This window comes from Ctenopharyngodon idella, chromosome 5 (assembly GCF_019924925.1).
Source record: "Ctenopharyngodon idella isolate HZGC_01 chromosome 5, HZGC01, whole genome shotgun sequence".
NCBI classification, from domain to species: Eukaryota; Metazoa; Chordata; class Actinopteri; order Cypriniformes; family Xenocyprididae; genus Ctenopharyngodon; species Ctenopharyngodon idella.
This window is the reverse complement of record NC_067224.1, coordinates 42,739,021-42,758,901: the sequence shown is the minus strand read 5'-3', so window position 1 is coordinate 42,758,901 and position 19,881 is coordinate 42,739,021. Positions and strand designations below refer to the sequence as shown.

At 40.0% G+C, this 19,881-nt stretch overlaps 1 protein-coding gene across 1 annotated transcript; it reads right to left on the bottom strand.

The window, feature by feature from the left end:
- Positions 1–2,535: 2,535 nt before the first annotated feature.
- Positions 2,536–16,525, bottom strand: LOC127512732 (endoplasmic reticulum chaperone BiP-like). Its single transcript, XM_051893940.1, has 7 exons — positions 16,294–16,525; positions 16,065–16,202; positions 15,850–15,962; positions 8,753–9,140; positions 4,218–4,455; positions 3,417–3,584; positions 2,536–3,221 (listed from the first exon to the last, which is right to left on the bottom strand). The coding sequence occupies exons 1-7, from the start codon at positions 16,342–16,344 to the stop codon at positions 2,659–2,661; spliced, it is 1,659 nt and encodes a 552-aa protein (XP_051749900.1). The 5' UTR covers positions 16,345–16,525; the 3' UTR covers positions 2,536–2,658.
- Between the last annotated feature and the right edge of the window lie 3,356 nt (positions 16,526–19,881).

Genomic DNA, 19,881 nt, shown 5'->3' with positions numbered 1-19,881 from the left:
GCCACCATAGTCACGTTTGCCGGGAGGCAGAGCACCTGACATCAAGGCAAATTTAAAAGTTAACATTAAAGAGGTGTGTGAACTTGCAAGTACGATGTCAGACACTGCAATTTGTTCTGGACCACTCTCTGTTTGCCGGAGTGATGAGGCACTTAGCAGAATATCATCACTCAATGGCTGACTGTCCAAGTAGTGTCCGTAGAATAATATAGGGTTCATAGACAATTGGAAAAGATTTTGGGGCTGACCTGACCTGTTGAAAAGAGAAGGTATACTATGTATAGTACTTTGTACTAATGGTTAAGAAACCCTTGGATTTCATCAAAAATATTTTAATTTGTGTTCTGAAGATAAATGAAGGTCTTACAGGTTTGGGACGACATTTGGATGAGTACTTAATGAGAGAAATCTAATTTTTGGGTAAACTAACCCTTTAACGCATTATAGTCCTTCACGTCTATTGTGATCTCAGAATTCTGGACAGTTGATAAAACTTAGAACATCAAAATCAACCACAGGTGGTAGATCATTTTCCTATTTAGCACCTAAACTTTGGAACAGTCATCCTAGCATTGTTCGGGAAGCAGACACACTCTGTCAGTTTAAATCTAGACTACAAACACATCTCTTTAACCTGGCATACACATAACACATAATCAGTTTGTTTTCACATCCATTAAAGGATTGTTAGGCTGCATAAATTAGGTCAGCCGGAGCCAAGAACACTTCCTATAATGCCTGATGTACTTGTTACATCATGAGAAGAATGGTATCTACGCTAATAATAGTATCTCTGTTTATCCTGAGGTTTACCGTAGTCATGATCGTGATAAATCCGATCTTCAACCAGATGGAACTGGATTAAATATTTTGACTGTTCCGATCCCAATCTGACTTCTGACCTGTAACGCTGCTTGAACCATAATTATGCATTGTTCGTTTGTTGGCCAGAGGAAAACTGGCCCCCTGACTGAGTCTGGTTTCTGCCAAGGTTTGTTTTTTTTGTTCGTTTTTTTTTTGCCACTGTTGCCTCTAGCTTGCTTAGTAAGGGACACTTAATATTCAACAATATTATTGATCTGCCTGCATTTACACCATTGCATGTGAACTGAACTGAGCTGAACGATGACATCACTGTTTTCTCCAGAGCTTCTGTATAGATAAATGAACTAAATTTAATATGAATAAATACTGAACTTACTTAAAGGGGGGGTGTAATGCTATTTCATGCATTTTGACTTATTTACACTGTTGAAGAGTTGGATTCTCATGCTAAACATGGCCAAAGTTTCAAAACACGAGTTGGACATATGACAGAGTATTTCTGTTACAAATGACTACTTCTGGTTTCGGTACAGGTTTTGGAGAGTTTTCTCTAGTATGGCCCTTTATCACATAACAAAGGTCGGAATTCCTTGTATAGGCACTTCTCCCTGATAAGCGTGAACACACACATCACCCAGAACAAGACCCTTTGAAGGCTGCATACATCATCGGTCTCATTTAAGAAAAAATAACCGTTAGATTGCAACGTAAGAAAGAAATTACAGTATTTCACACCTCACAATGAATATCAGTCAATTTTATTATGGTTACTTTTTTTAAATATGACATCCTTGATGAAGTATTTAAATGCGATCTCCGAAGGACGCAGCCTCCGAAATGAGACACAGCTCCTGTCACCAAAGGAGTGTGTTTTTGGTTGTGAGGGAAAAATTACCTTTTTCAGCTTCCCAAAGAACCCAGCGTTGAGGGAACAGTGGATGAAGGTTGTTTTTCCGGGGCAGCAACGGAGTTGTGCACGTATGTTTGTTTGTTCCCGGGATTTCGGTGATGAATACTTTTTAAACAAGTGAGTAAAGCTGCATCAGATGTCTGTGTTTTGTTGGCAATTGGTGCGCAAGAGCATATAATGTAAACAACACGAACGCTTTTGTTCCCTTTGTATTTATAATGATGTCGCAGCTAGCAGACATCGCAGAAGCTGCACACGCTCTTTAGCTCTGCCCACGGCACTGACGGCAGTCATGCCTCCAGGATCCGGAAAGACTCGGTTTAGTGAATCTATCTTTTATAAATATGACAAAACTAAAGACTTTTCGGAGGTATGAAGGATGCATTGTTACTCTATATGTACTCAAGATTAACATGAGATTGGCAGAAACTGTGTGTGATACACACATTGTCCCCTTTAAGCTGGACAATGACACTATTTTCATCTAGAGCTGTTGTACAGCCAAAATTATGTTCCTATTATCACTGTAAAGCTGCTTTGAAACAATCTGCATTGTAAAGTTCTATATAAATAAAGGTGACTTGACTCACACACACATACACTCACATGGTAATTTTGTATCAAACTTTTAATTGTTTAATAACTTTTCATATGTCACATAGAAATTTACCTAGAACCCCCTCCCTCCCTCCCAGAACTGCCTGAGAGTAGCAGCATCAAGCCTCAAACCAGGCTGACTAAATCTCCACCAGAGTGTAAATAAGAAAACAAATGCAACTCTTTAAAGCACCCCACAAGTTTTTCCCGAAGAGATCCGTGGCTTCATGGTCACCCAGTTCATACTAAAATGTTCAATATGTACACCAGTGCCACTTCTAGAGAGGCGAGGGCATCGACGCAACTGAACAGAGTCACTGGACGATCTACAACTCGTCCTTTTCGCCCTGCTCGTCGCCCTCTTCTGGTGGTGGGCCGCCCGCACTGCCGTACAGCTTGCTCACGATGGGCTGCACGACCTCCTCCAGCTCCTTCTTCTTGGCCTGGAAGTCTTCGAGTTCTGCTTCCTGATGAGACTCCAACCACTCGATCTTCTCGACCGCCTTCTCGATGGCCTCTTTATCTTCGGATGACAGCTTGCCGCCGAGCTTCTTCTTGTCGCCGATCTGGTTCTTCAGAGAGTAGGCGTAGTTCTCCAGCTCATTGCGGGCGTCGATGCGCTCCTTCAGCTTCTTGTCATCTTCGGCAAACTTTTCTGCGTCATTCACCATGCGCTCTATGTCTTTGGGTGTCAGGCGGTTATGGGCATTGGTGATGGTGATCTTGTTCTTGTTTCCCGTGCCTTTGTCCTCGGCCGTGACGTGGAGGATGCCATTCGCGTCGATCTGAAAGGTGACCTCGATCTGAGGGACGCCGCTGGGTGCAGGACGGATGCCGGTCAGGTCAAAGGTTCCCAGAAGATAGTTATCCTTGGTCAGGGGATGCTCACCTGGAAACAGGGAGAGAGAGCGTGAGAACTAGAACCGATTCTATTCTGAAGATTAAAGATGGCTTATGAAACACCCTAAGGTGTAGCAAAACATATGCATGTTTGTGTTTTTCCACAATGTCAGCTACCATGGCCATTTTCAAGTGTAATTAAAAAAGAGACAGTCGGTTTTGACGCTACAAATCTTTGGCTTACCTTCATAAACTTGGATGGTCACGGCTAGCTGGTTGTCAGAAGCGGTAGTGAAGGGCTTGGATTTCTTTATGGGCACGCCGGTGTTCCTGGAAATAAGCTTGGTCATCTCTCCTCCAACGGTCTCAATGCCAAGGGTAAAAGAGCACACGTCCAGAAGCACCAGGTCCTCTGATCAACAGGATTCAGTCATGAAATCATCTCACAAAAAAAGGTTGACTAAGGCAAAATCATAATCAAGATGATTTTGGTCAGTATTGAGATCATGATTTAACACAATTAATCGTTAACTTTGGAAACAATGAATTTTTGAACTTTCATTTTTTTATTTTTTTTATTAGTGCAGTTCCTTAAACTTTCAATACAATTTACCATAAAAAAGAATAAAACTTATATATATATATATATATATATATATAATATATAATGTATATGTATGTATGTATGTTTTATTCTTTTTTTCATTATTTAAAGTAAATAATGTAAAAATAAGTTGTCATGTAAACGTACCCTAAATCAAAATAATTGAGATCAAAGTATGTTGCACTAATGTTGTAGTGCACTTCTATACAACCTACTGAAGGCTATTAAACATTTAGGGAGGGTGAAAGTCACTACTGTAAAGTGAGAAGTGGTGCAATGGATTTATAACACAACTAAACGAGAGCATCATTGCGAAATTGAATACAGCACAATAATCGTTTTAACCCATTTATTATTTTGTTGTCATAATCGCTGGAAGCTTAAGTGGTAATTGATTAATTGTCCTTCATTCAGAGCTTCTTGACGTGGAGACGGACTCACCGGTGTCCTCTTGTCTTGACAGAACTCCGGCCTGAATGGCGGCTCCATACGCCACGGCCTCTTTGGGGTTGATTCCTCCAGAAAGCTCTTTGCCGTTGAAGAACTCTTTCACCAGCTGCTGGATCTTGGGGATTCGAGTGGAGCCGCCAACCAAGACGATCTCATCGATGTCAGACTTCTTCAGGTCAGCATCTTCCAGAGCCTTCTGCACTTGTTTCATGGTGGAGCGGAACAAATCCTGCAAGGGTATACACAAAAAACATGGGTTATTTTAGAATTGTTAATAAAATATTATGTATTTTTTAGGGGTGTAACTGCACGTTTATTCATCCCGAACCATACGATATGGACGTCGCAGTTCGGTTCATGCAGTTAGATGAATACAGTCAGTCACAACATGAAAAAGAGCATAAGAAGAACAGCGCATATGCGAATGACTTGAACGCTTGAAAACAAAATCCACTAGGTAGTGCGCACACATCGAATGTGTGAGAGCTCGGCTTAAAGAATCGACAAGCTCTTTGATGGGATCTTCACCCGGTGAACTCATGGTTGTTGGGTCCGTTTTGGTCTGGTCTTCTGTCAGGAAACACAGACTCAAATGCAAGAGGTGAGTATATAAGTTGAAAACCATTTATTGACAAATGAGGAGAATAAAGACAGTAGATAAAGAAATAAACAACAACCAGAGCGGATGAATAATGGAAACAGTTCAATAAACCTCGGAGCACCACACACACCTTTATGATCACTGTAGATGAATGTAAACAATGTTTCTTGTAGAAGTCAAATGAGATGGGAATGACAAGAATCCAGGAAGAGAATAACACAGGGTAATCGGAGTTCGGAGAAACAACACAGGTAAGTAGCATCAATAGGTTAAAGACATATAATATAAAGTGGAGCCAAAAAATACTCAGTAGATTAATCGATCATCAAAATAATTGTTTTTTACAGCTCTAAATACAAGAAATGATTTACTTATTTATTTATTTGAGGTGGGGCCAGCTCCAGAACACCGAACAGACATGTGCTTTGGCTCTTTCGACTCAGGCTGCCCATTAAGGCTTTCTCAAGCCAGCATCAAAGTTTAACGAACTTTACCTTCTAGTTTTTATTATAGTTTAAATATAATAATATTATATTTCTTCTATAATAAAAACAGTGTCAAGAAGGCATATATATATATATATATATATATATATATATATATATATATATATATATATATATATATATATATATATATATATATATATACATACATACATACATACATACATACATACAGGTGCTGGTCATATAATTAGAATATGATCAAAAAGTTGATTTATTTCACTAATTCCATCCAAAAAGTGAAACTTGTATGTTATATTCATTCATTAAACACAGACTGATATATTTCAAATGTTTATTTCTTTTAATTTTGATGATTTTAACTGACAACTAAGGAAAATCCCAAATTCAGTATCTCAGAAAATTAGAATATTACTTAAGACCAATACAAAAAAAGGATTTTTAGAAATCTTGGCCAACTGAAAAGTATGAACATGAAAAGTATGAGCATGTACAGCACTCAATACTTAGTTGGGGCTCCTTTTGCCTGAATTACTGCAGCAATGCGGCGTGGCATGGAGTCGATCAGTCTGTGGCACTGCTCAGGTGTTATAAGAGCCCAGGTTGCTCTGATAGTGGCCTTCAGCTCTTCTGCATTGTTGGGTCTGGCATATCGCATCTTCCTCTTCACAATACCCCATAGATTTTCTATGAGGTTAAGGTCAGGCGAGTTTGCTGGCCAATTAAGAACAGGGATACCATGGTCCTTAAAGCAGGTACTGGTAGCTTTGGCACTGTGTGCAGGTGCCAAGTCCTGTTGGAAAATGAAATCTGCATCTCCATAAAGTTGGTCAGCAGCGGGAAGCATGAAGTGCTCTAAAACTTCCTGGTATACGGCTGCGTTGACCTTGGACCTCAGAAAACACAGTGGACCAACACCAGCAGATGACATGGCACCCCAAACCATCACTGACTGTGGAAACTTTACACTGGACCTCAAGCAACGTGGATTGTGTGCCTCTCCTCGTTTCCTTCAGACTCTGGGACCCTGATTTCCAAAGGAAATGCAAAATTTACTTTCATCAGAGAACATAACTTTGGACCACTCAGCAGCAGTCCAGTCCTTTTTGTCTTTAGCCCAGGTGAGACGCTTCTGACGCCATCTGTTGTTCAAGAGTGGCTTGACACAAGGAATGCGACAGCTGAAACCCATGTCTTGCATACGTCTGTGCGTAGTGGTTCTTGAAGCACTGACTCCAGCTGCAGTCCGCTCTTTGTGAATCTCCCCCACATTTTTGAATGGGTTTTGTTTCACAATCCTCTCCAGGGTGCGGTTATCCCTATTGCTTGTACACTTTTTTTCTACCACATCTTTTCCTTCCCTTCGCCTCTCTATTAATGTGCTTGGACACATAGCTGTGTGAACAGCCAGCCTCTTTTGCAATGACCTTTTGTGTCTTGCCCTCCTTGTGCAAGGTGTCAATGGTCGTCTTTTGGACAACTGTCAAGTCAGCAGTCTTCCCCATGATTGTGTAGCCTACAGAACTAGACTGAGAGACCATTTAAAGGCCTTTGCAGGTGTTTTGAGTTAATTAGCTGATTAGAGTGTGGCACCAGGTGTCTTCAATATTGAACCTTTTCACAATATTCTAATTTTCTGAGATACTGAATTTGGGATTTTCCTTAGTTGTCAGTTATAATCATCAAAATTAAAAGAAATAAACATTTGAAATATATCAGTCTGTGTGTAATGAATGAATATAATATACAAGTTTCACTTTTTGAATGGAATTAGTGAAATAAATCAACTTTTTGATGATATTCTAATTATATGACCAGCACCTGTATATACAGTTGCAAGAAAAAGTATGTGAACCACTTGCAGAAAATGTGAATAATTTTAATAAAATAAGAGGGATCATACAAAATGCATGTTATTTTTTATGTAGTACTGTCCTGAGTAAGATATTTTACATAAAAGATGTTTACATATAGTCCACAAGACAAAAAAATAGCTGAATTTATTAAAATAACCCCATGAGTATGTGAACCATTAGTTCTTAATACTGTGTGTGGTTACCTGGATGATCTACGACTGGAGGTAACCACACACAGTATTAAGAATCAATGGTTCACATACTTTTGAATGGGGCCATTTTAATAAATTCAGCTATTTTTTTTTTTTTTGTCTTGTGGACTAAATGTAAACATCTTTTATGTAAAATATCTTACTCAGGACAGCACTAAATAAAAAATAACATGCATTTTGTAGGATCTCTCATTTTATTAAAATTATTCACATTTTCACAGATTCTGCAAGTGGTTCACTTACTTTTTCTTGCAACTGTATATACACTGCCCAGCCAAAAAAAAAAGTAGCTGTTTGGAATTTTAATAGGCAAATACTTAAGAATCTTTAAATGGATCATTATTACAGTGATTATGATGTTTCTAGCATATTATATGTTTAGCAACGGTTCTTTAAACCCTTAAAGATGGAGTGTGTAGCTTTTCATTTCTTAAACAACCAAGACACATCATGACCATATTCCAGGATGACAATGTCAAGATTCACCAGGGTTAAAATTGTGAAAGAATGGTTCAGAGAGCATGAAGAACCTCTTGATGGAAGTAACATCACAACATTTATTCCATAGAGAGGTGCATCATTTTTTGGTCAAGATCTTGTATTGACAATGCAAGAGTTGAGCACTCTGTGAAGTCTACCCCAGCACATCCCAAAGACTTTCAATGAATTTAAGGTCTGGACTCAGAGTGTCAATTCATGTGTGAAAATGATTCTTCATGCTCCCTCCCAACAATTCTTTCATAATTTGAGCCTGATGAATCTTGACATTGTCATCCTGGAATATGGCCATGATACATCTTAATACATGGTTGTTTAAGAAATGAAAAGCTACACACTCCATCTTTTAGGGTTAAAAGAACCGTTGCCAAACATATAACATGCTAGAAAAATAATAATCACTGTAATAATGATCCATCTATAGACTCTTAAGTATTTGCCTATTAAAATCCAAACAGCGACTTTTTTTTTTTGCCTGGCAGTATGTATATATATGTATGTATATATATATATATATATATATATATATATATATATATATATATATATATATATATATATATATATATATATATATATATACACACACACACACACACACACACACACACACACACACACACACACACACACACACATAATTTCTTTTAGTTCTAATATTTGTATTTACTTTTTAATTTTTATTTTAGTTTTAGTAATTTAGTACCTAAATAAATAAAAATGAATAAAACTAAATGGATATATTAAAAAACTAAAAGGAAATTTAAAAAAATAAAATAAATAATATTAGATGAGAAAGCTTAGACTTATTCCAGTTTTATTTCTATTAATATGTTTTTTTTTTTAAAACAGTTTTAGTTTCTGTTAATGCTACAAATGTGTCTGCTCTCACCATGTTGAGCTCCTCAAACTTGGCGCGGGTCAGAGTTTCAGAGAAGTCTTTACCCTCGAAGAAAGACTCAATCTCGATGTGTGCCAGGTGCTCGGTGGACAGCACACTCTTGGCCCTCTCCACTTCGCGGCGCAGCTTCTGCACAGCACGGCTGTCCTTGCGCACGTCCTTCCCGGTTTTCTTTTTGTACAGCTTAATGAAGTGCTCCATGACGCGCTGGTCGAAATCTTCCCCGCCCAGGTGAGTATCTCCATTGGTGGCCACTACCTTGAACATGCCATTGTCGATGGTGAGCAGGGACACGTCGAAGGTGCCGCCGCCCAGATCGATCACCAGGATGTTCTTGCTGTCCTTCTTGTCCAGACCGTAAGCAATGGCGGCGGCAGTTCTGTGAAGAGCACAAGACATCCATCAGGGTTACAATCACTAATGAGAAATAAAAAAAACCATTGGTTACTTAAAATTGAATAAATTTTATCTATATTTATATTTTAATATTTAAAAAAAGACAACACAACATTTCAAATTTGTTTAGCTAACTTGAAAAAAATTATATTTGGGACGTCTGCCCTTCACATTAACTTTAATGACATCCCATTCTTGAACCGTAAGGTTTAATATGGAGTTGTTCCACCCTTTGCAGCTATAAGAGCTTTAACTCTTCTGGAAAGGGTTTCCACAAGGTTTAGGAGTGTTTTTCTGGGAATTTTGACCATTCTTCTAGAAGCGCATTTGTGAGGTCAGGCAGTGATGTTGGACGAGAAGGCCTGGCTCGCAGTCTCCGCTCTAATTCATCCCAAAGGTGTTCTATCAGGTTGAGGTGCAGGCCAGTCAAGTTCCTCCACACCAAACTCGCTCATCCATGTCTTTATGGACCTTGCTCTGTGCACTGGTGCGCAGTCATGTTGGAACAGGAAGGGGCCATCCCCAAACTGTTCCCACAAAGTTGGGAGCAGGAAATTGTCCTAAATTTCTTGGTATGCTGAAGCATTAAGAGTTCCTTTCACTGGAACTAAGGGGCCAAACCCAACCCCTGAAAAACAACCCCACACCATAATCTCCCTTCCACAAAACTTTATACTTGGCACAATGCAGTCAGGCAAGTAACGTTCTCCTGGCAACCGCCAAACCCAGACCCATCCATCGGATTGCCAGACAGAGAAGTGTGATTCGTCACTCCAGAGAACACGTCTCCACTGCTCTAGAATCCAGGGGCAGCGTGCTTTACACCACTGCATCCGACGCTTTGCATTGCACTTGTGATGTAAGGCTTGGATGCAGCTGCTCGGCCATGGAAACACATTCCATGAAGCTCTCTACACACTGTTCTTGAGCTAATCTGAAGACCACATGAAGTTTGGAGGTCTGTAGCTATTGACTCTGCAGAAAGTTGGAGACTTCTGCGCACTGTGCGCCTCAGCATGCACTGACCCAGCTCTGTAAATTTTTTCGTGGCCTACCACTTTTATCCTTACTTGAGTTGCTGTTGTTCCCAATTGCTTCCACTTTGTTATAATACCACAAATAGTTGACCGTGGAATATATAGTAGTGAGAATTTCACGAATGGACTTTTTGCACAGATGACTGTCATGGAACGGTATGTATCCAAAAGCACGACGAAGAGATAAAGCAGGAAACAGGATTTAAAAAACGTCCTCGGGCCGTAAGACCAAGACCAACTGGGGAGGGAGGGCAGGGGTTCTCGAGAAGGGCATGGAACAAAAGAAAATCCAAAAGGGTCCAGGGAAAAAGAAAATACAGTCCATGGGGTGGATAGATGGTGGAAGAAACTATTGAGGAGCCAGGAACAGGAGATGCCAGGTAGTGGTCCAGAGACCAGCCAGGACGAGGCCCCAGAGCGGCGTTGAAGGCGGGAGGAGCCATGGTGACAATGACTTGATGGTATAAGCCACCCTGGGGATGACCGACGATGATGCAGCCACCGAAGATGGAGATCCTGTTGGAGCTGACAGACCTATGAGCGAGGTGGAGCCGTGGCGACGAGCGTCCGAGGTGGAGCCGGAGAACCAGAGGACATAGGGAGGGTGGAGCCAGACGGAGCCAAAGGTTCTGGCAGGACGATGTCAGACCAAGGCGAAGCCGGAGGGACAAGGGAGCCCGGAGAAGTCGTATGGCCGATGGTTTCCGGTGGAGCCGAGGGAGGAAGGAGCCAAAGTGGAGCCGAAGTGTCAACCTGCCGAGGTGGAGCGATGGGCCCAGAGGCTGGAGGCAGAGACAGGGGATCCTCTGGGCTAGGAGGAGCTGATGGCCTGAAGACACTTTGCAGATTCTTACAGTACGTTGAAGATGTAGAGGGCTGAAGGACAGCAGCGGAGGTCGGCTGAGGAACTGGTTGAATGAGGAGGTGGTAGAGGGAGGTTGGGTGGGAATTCAGTAGACACAGGGAGCGCTGGAGATACAGGGATCACAGGAGCTTCAGGGGGCACTGGAGACTCAGGAAACACTGAAGATACAGGGAATACAGGAGCTTCAGGGGCATAGGAAATCACCAATCCAAACCAGTCTATCAAATCCTCCTCAAAAAGGTCTCTAAGTTCCTCCATATATCCTCCAGAGGCCAGGCTTAACTCACTCACACCAGTGGGAGTGTATTCGGGGCTATCCTTCAAGACATCAATCTCCACTAACACTCCCTTGGCGATCCATGGTGTTGCCGGGTTGCGCACCTGGTCAGACATTTGCTGTGGTACGGTCTACAGGGCGAAGACTTCCTTCAGTCTCTTCCTCGGTTCAGGCTCGTCAATCGCGGCAGGCCGGTCTCCACGGTCTGCAGTGGGCACAGGCAACATCTCCGTCGGTTCGTTCGTAGGTGGTGGATGGCTGGTCTCTGGCGGTGTTGAAGTGGGGCTCCGTGGGGCCAATGGTAAACGGTGAATCGTGCACCAGCACCCACTCCACATACTCGATGAAATTTCCCAGAGGTCCCACACCGGGCAGGTGTGCCTTTGGTTTCCATGTTCAAGCTGGCGAAGTAGAAAGTGCACAGCGAACAGTCCGGGAAGGTGGTACGGCACACCAGGCCAATGAATACACAGGTGTGGGCCTCGAGAGAAAGCTTCTCCTGTTCCAAACAGAGAAGCTGGACAACCAGTAAGTCCGTAGTTACTCGTTATGAGGGTCCGTCTTTCTGTCTCGGAACTGTGTGTATCCAAAAGCACAATGAAGAGATAGAGCAGGAAACAGGATTTTAGTAATAAAACTCAGGAGAGAATACCAGAATACATATTTCACACACGTTATACATAGACGAAGACGGACAAATACTAATGGAGAACACAGGGTATATATACATGGCAAACAAAGGGAACTTAACAAGGAGATAATGAAATAATTTCAATGGCACAGGTGAATGGGATAACTAATTAGACATACTGGAGAAAACTAGGTCACAGGACTGAACCAAAAACACAATGAAGGAGGGAAACACAGATCAGACATGTAACAGTGGCAACCTATCACAGTACCATGCTTGAATTGACTGTTCACAAAGACTCGCCCCCTTTAGTTACTGTTGCTATGTCCGACATGCCATGGCGATCTCCCACCACACATCTTGTTCTCACGCAGTGAAAAATACATTGTGGAGCAAAAAGGACACTGACAATGCGTCGACAGACAAGACAGAGCAGGTTACTTTTGATATGAAACAAAGTCTCAAATTTCAAATCTTTTAATTTTTAATCACGGAAAGATGTCAGTACATACCATTTTTCAAGTTCAAGTCCACCTACATTAATCTGCTAACTCCCCTGACTGCTTTTTCAGACAAAATGGCGGATTCGGCATTATGATTGGTTAGATCGCCTGTCAATCAAACTTATGGCGAAGGGTCAATTTACTGAGCTCCTGAGAGTGACCCGTTCTTTCACAAATGTTTGTAGAAGCAGTCTGCATGCCTAGGTGCTTGATTTTATACACCTGTGACCATGGAAGTGATTGGAACACCTGAATTCAATGATTTGGGGGGGTGTCCCAATATAGTGTATATACCAATCAGGCATAACATTTATGAGCACTGACAGGTGAAGTGAATAACACTGATTATCTCCTCATCACGGCACCTGTTAGTGGGTGGATATATTAGGCAGCAAGTGAACATTTTGTCCTCAAAGTTGATGTGTTAGAAGCAGGAAAAATGGGCAAGCGTAAGGATTTGAGCGAGTTTGACAAGGGCCAAATTGTGATGGCTAGACGACTGGGTCAGAGCATCTCCAAAACTGCAGCTCTTGTGGGGTGTTCCCGGGCTGCAGTGGTCAGTATCTATCAAAAGTGGTCCAAGGAAGGAACAGTGGTGAACCGGTGACAGGGTCATGGGCGGCCAAGACTCATTGATGCACGTGGGGAGCGAAGGCTGGCCCATGTGGTCCAATCCAACAGACAAGCTACTGTAGCTCAAATTGCTCAAGAAGTTAATGCTGGTTCTTATAGAAAGGTGTCAGAATACACAGTGCATCACAGTTTGTTGTGTATGGAGCTGCATAGACACAGACCAGTCAGGGTGCCCATGCTGACCCCTGTCCAAGACCAAAAGCGCCAACAGTGGGAACGTGAGGATTAAAATGGACCACGGAGCAATGGAAGAAGGTGGCCTGGTCTGATGTATCACATCATGTGGATGGCCGGGTGCGTGTGTGTCACTTACCTGGGGAACACATGGCACCAGGATGCACTATGGGAAGAAGGCAAGCCGGTGGAGGCAGTGTGATGCTTTGGGCAATGTTCTGCTGGGAAACTTTGGATCCTGCCATCCATGTGGATGTTACTTTGACACGTACCACCTACCTAAGTATTGTTGCAGACCATGTACACCCTTTAATGGAAACAGTATTCCCTGGTGGCTGTGGCCTCTTTCAGCAGGATAATGCGCCCTGCCACAAAGCAAAAATGGTTCAGGAATGTTTTGAGGAGCACAACAACGAGTTTGAGGTGTTGACTTGGTCTTCAAATTCCCCAGATATCAATCCAATCGAGCATCTGTGGAATGTGCTGAACAAACAAGTCGGATCCATGGAGGCTCCACCTCGCATCTTACAGGACTTAAAGGATCTGCTGCTAACATCTTGGTCCAGATACCACAGCACACCTTCAGGGGTCTAGTGGAGCCCATGCCTCGATGGGTCAGGGCTGTTTTGGCAGCAAAATAGGGCCCAACACAATATTAGGAAGGTGGTCAAACAAAAATGACTGAACTTTTAACTCAAGTTAAAATACATTTAAATTTGTTTCTTTTATTTCAGCTAGTTTTTCTATTTTTATTTTTTAACCCGAGGTACTAAAATAACTCAAATAAAAAACGTAATTAAAACTATAGACCAAAAAAGAAGAAAAAAAAAAAAGAAAAACTAAAACATTAACTAAAATTAAATGGAAAACATAAAAATAACACCTAAATCAATTTAATTTAAAAAAAAACTATAATAGTCATACAAACCCGATTCCAAAAAAGTTGGGACACTGTACAAATTGTGAATAAAAAAGGAATGCAATAATTTACAAATCTCAAAAAACTTATTTTTTTATTCACAATAGAATATAGATAACATATCAAATGTTGAAAGTGAGACATTTTGAAATGTCATGCCAAATATTGGCTCATTTTGGATTTCATGAGTGCTACACATTCCAAAAAAGTTGGGACAGGTAGCAATAAGAGGCCGGAAAAGTTAAATGTACATATAAGGAACAGCTGAAGGATCAATTTTCAACTTATTAGGTCAATTGGCAACATGATTGGGTATAAAAAGAGCCTCTCAGAGTGGCAGTGTCTCTCAGAAGTCAAGATGGGCAGAGGATCACCAATTCCCCCAGTGCTGCGGTGAAAAATAGTGGAGCAATATCAGAAAGGAGTTTCTCAGAGCAAAATTGCAAAGAGTTTGAAGTTATCATCATCTACAGTGCATAATATCATCCAAAGATTCAGAGAATCTGGAACAATCTCTGTGCGTAAGGGTCAAGGCCGGAAAACCATACTGGATGCCCGTGATCTTCGGGCCCTTAGACGGCACTGCATCACATACAGGAATGCTACTGTAATGGAAATCACAACATGGGCTCAGGAATACTTCCAGAAAACATTGTCGGTGAACACAATCCACCGTGCCATTTGCCGTTGCCGGCTAAAACTCTATAGGTCAAAAAAGAAGCCATATCTAAACATGATCCAGAAGCGCAGGCATTTTCTCTGGGCCAAGGCTCATTTAAAATGGACTGTGGCAAAGTGGAAAACTGTTCTGTGGTCAGACGAATCAAAATTTGAAGTTCTTTTTGGAAAACTGGGATGCCATGTCATCCGGACTAAAGAGGACAAAGACAACCCAAGTTGTTATCAGCGCTCAGTTCAGAAGCCTGCATCTCTGATGGTATGGGGTTGCATGAGTGCGTGTGGCATGGGCAGCTTACACATCTGGAAAGGCACCATCAATGCTGAAAGGTATATCCAAGTTCTAGAACAACATATGCTCCCATCCAGACGTCGTCTCTTTCAGGGAAGACCTTGCATTTTCCAACATGACAATGCCAGTCCACATACTGCATCAATTACAACATCATGGCTGCGTAGAAGAAGGATCCGGGTACTGAAATGGCTAGCCTGCAGTCCAGATCTTTCACCCATAGAAAACAGTTGAGCAACTAGAAGCCTGTATTAGACAAGAATGGGACAACATTCCTATTCCTAAACTTGAGCAACTTGTCTCCTCAGTCCCCAGACGTTTGCAGACTGTTATAAAAAGAAGAGGGGATGCCACACAGTGGTAAACATGGCCTTGTCCCAACTTTTTTGAGATGTGTTGATGCCATGAAATTTAAAATCAACTTATTTTTCCCTTAAAATGATACATTTTCTCAGTTTAAACATTTGATATGTCATCTATGTTGTATTCTGAATAAAATATTGAAATTTGAAACTTCCACATCATCGCATTCCTTTTTTATTCACAATTTGTACAGTGTCCCAACTTTTTGGAATCGGATTTGTATATCAATGATACTAAAATAACACTGGTGTTGATTTAAACGTGATGCACTAAAGAAAACGAGATGTTTTACAACAAAGCAAGCGTAACGAGGTTCTTACGGCTCATTTATGATCCTCATGACGTTCAGACCAGCGATGGTTCCAGCGTCTTTGGTGGCCTGGCGCTGGGCGTCATTGAAATAAGCGGGCACAGTGACCACAGCATGTGTGACCTTTAAAAAGAGCAGAACTGAATTAGATGGAGTTTCACTGCAACGCAACTGACATCAGCTGTTGGCCTCAATGTTTCCTGTGTGCTGAAATCAAGACTTTACCTTCTGTCCCAGGTAAGCCTCTGCAGTTTCCTTCATCTTAGTCAGAACCATGGCGGAGATTTCCTCAGGGGCAAAAGTCTTAATTTGGCCTGATCCAATATCCAGCTGGATGTGAGGCTTGTTCTTCTTCTCAGTAACCTGGAATGGACAAAGCATGTGTTTAACATTCCCAATTGAAGACAAACGGGTGCAGAGCACTGGCACAATACATGTTCTCAGATGGGCGTACCTTAAAAGGAAAGTATTTAATGTCCTGCTGCACGGTGGAGTCGCCCCACATGCGGCCGATCAACCGCTTGGTATTAAAGACGGTGTTCTCAGGGTTAGAGGTCAGCTGGTTTTTCGCAGCATCTCCAATGAGACGCTCTCCTTCAGTGGTGAAGGCCACATATGATGGAGTGATGCGGTTTCCCTGGTCATTGGCGATGATCTCAACACGGCCGTTCTTGAACACTCCAACACTGGAAAAAAAATAAATAAAACAGTACAAGTACACAGTAATAATGTTTATTATAAAGTATATGAGAGAAATGATCTAAAGCTGAGCATGTATGCACGTAAGTATATACAGTATGTATGTATGTGTGTGTATATATATATATATATATATATATAAATTCAACATTTTTATTGTGAACATTATATAGATTTTTTAAATATAAAAAAATAAACGTAATAATTTTATATATAAAAAAACAAATATATAAAATATTATTTATAAAATGTGTATTTCTATTTTGTTGTTGTTAAATAAAAAAAATATATATGAATTAACAAAAAAAATGTAAATGAAAATTGTATGTGCTTGTCAATAATATATATATATAAATACTTTTTTTTTTTAATCAAATCTATTATTTTATTATGAAATCTAACTCATTCTCACCAGGCGTACGTCGTCCCGAGGTCTATTCCAACCACTGTCCCAGCACTTTCCTTCCTTTCCTCCTTCTCATCCTCTTCAGCAAACTCGCTCTTGAACTCTTTAACACTGATGAAAAAAAGAAAACGGTACAAGTACACAGTAATAATGTTTATTTTAAAGTATAAGAGGGAAATGACTTAAAGCTGAGCATGTATGCATGTAGGTGTATACACTATTGCCAAAAGTATTGGGACACCCCTACAAATCACTGAATTTAGATTTAGATGTTCCAATCAGTTCCATGGCCACAGGTGTATTAAAATCAAGCACCTAGCCATGCAGACTGCTTCTACAAACATTTGTGAAAGAGTGAGTCGCAGAAGCTCAGTGAATTCAAGCGTGGTACCGTGATAGGTTGCCACCTGTGCAATAAGTCCATTTGTGAAATTTCCTCACTACTAAATATTCCTTACCTAGTAAATGATATTATAACAAAGAAGCACGCCATCACGCTGACGGCCACAAGCCAAAACAGGCAAAGGAATTTCATTTTGGCGTAGACCTTCACAGATTTCTGTAAAGAATACATTAAAAATAAATGTCAAAGGTTAGGGCAGGTACATAATGCAGTAAACATCACACACTGGTAGGAAAGTTTACTATAATCAAGCAATACAATGCAAAAACTCAAGACATCTTCTGGATAGTTTAACCAAAAATTGCATGAATCGATGCATTGAATTAAAAAAAAAAAAAAAAAAACATCTGAAGCAGATATGATGGTCAGTCACTAAATCATATTCTTGTTCTAGTCAAAGTAATTAGTCTCCATTTCAACCTTGTGGTGCCGATGCACTGATCATCAAATCCTAATTTTTACAATTTACTCCAAATATTAACACTATTGTAATATACATTCATAACCCCTTAACATTTTAAACATGTACTTTTATCGAAATCTTTTTTAAGATAAAGACATTTAACTCCCTGGGTTCGGCGGTCGCACCAGCGATAGCACCTCACTTTTTTTCTTATCAGTCCGAAAGAGACTCAAAATACTGTCAATTTTGGTCATACATATAAGAAAGAGGGCTACACATACATCATTCGAAACTATTAAGTGTCTACCTTTATTTGTATACACTCACAATAACGACAAAACTTTGTGCTTTTGTAAAATAAAAAAATAAAAACAGTGTCTTAGTGTCTGTCAACGTTTTTCTGAAATGTGTTTCAAAAATGAACTGAAACTCAGCAAATACTTGCAACACAGACATGAGAGATATGTCTTTAGAAAGCTACTACTTTTAAAAAATTTAATGGTATTGTTTTTATGATGCAGGATTATAGGAGTAGGTTGGTTGTTAATGTTGTATGTTATATGTTTTGTTTGTTGATGTTTGCAGCAGTTCTCTTATCCAAAACAAATTTCTCCTAAGGGAGACAATAAACACTACCTACTACAAATTTAAAATCAATATATTGTTTAATGTGAATGAGTGGATAGGATGATTTTCACATTGTTTTGAAGCAAACATTCTTGTCTACAATATACATTTTTTAAAAGTCTTGTGAACAAATATTCAGTATAGGTTTTATGGCCTTATTTCAGTGACTTATTTTTTTTTCACAAACCACACATAAATGTAATTTTCTCAAAACTACAAAATTTTACATGCATGTTACTCATATATTATTGTAGCAGAGTTTGTGCTGAATACAGTGTAATCACACTTTAGCAATGATATGTTATAAAATGTTACAGAAATAAGCGCAAATGTCAGAGAATGTCAAAACACCTCCAGGGCCCAGAAAACACCAGAGGCCCCAGAGGGTTAATTCCTCTTGTTTTACCGGTTTACTGTCTAATCTAATGAATGAACATTATAAGCAGCAAAGTAACCATTTCTCAAGACTATCCAGTCAAATTGGGTTATTGTAATCTTTGAAGCGGTTTTGTAAGATAATACAAATAGACATAATTCTTACCTGATAACACAGAATTAAGCACTAATCTCAAGGGTGTGAGAGAACTTTCTGTTGCAACTATAACTCATGGCGCTGAGCTCGCCTGTACATAAACCGGTGTTACATCACTTTTGGTTTCCTTTGTACCTTGCAATGCTTTGAAACTATCTTTTATTAATTGTTATCATTTGTTGCAGTAGCTGAAATAAACCTGTGTGATGTATCTGTGGGCTAACAAGTTTTTTAATCTATCCTAGTGTGATTGTTCTAAAATTCTTGTTCACTTTGTAAATATAAGCCAAATAACCCGCGACCACACCCAAGTGTGAATGTGTTGCTATAATACGTAACAAGTAAAAATTGGATTAATCAAAACTGTATGGACAAAAGTGAAAAATTACATTTGGTATAGCTACTGTAAATGAGAAAAATACTTAACATATTTTTACAGAATAGAATAAGCAACCAGTTTGATGTTTACATCATTTTATTTACAAATATGCATACTGACAAAATAATAAAAATTTTAAATGTTTTGATAAGTGTGCTTGTGCTTGATTCAATATAATAATATATAGACTACTGTTTAAAAGTTTGGTATTAGTTCTTTGTTTGTTTATTTGCCATGCAAATCTTAAGAGTGATTAAAAAAAATGCCAGAAACAAGATGCCAGAATGTCATAACATCAATCCAACAGTTTAAAGAAGTTTCATTTTCACAAGTGAGTGTATCCTTATTAGGGTTGTGACGGTGAGGAAATTCCAACCAGTTAATTGACGTGTGACAACACCGGTAATACCGGTATCACAAGGAGATGTTTGTGTTGCCCTTTCATTTTCATTTCATTTTGTTTCTTTTATGTAGGCTAGTTCTTGCATCCTTAGGTGGATAAACATTGTTTGTTAAATGTCCCGAGAACATACTGAATTGTTTTCAAACAACCATAGGATATGGCAAGGCTGCTTGCACAGCAGTCTGCAAGT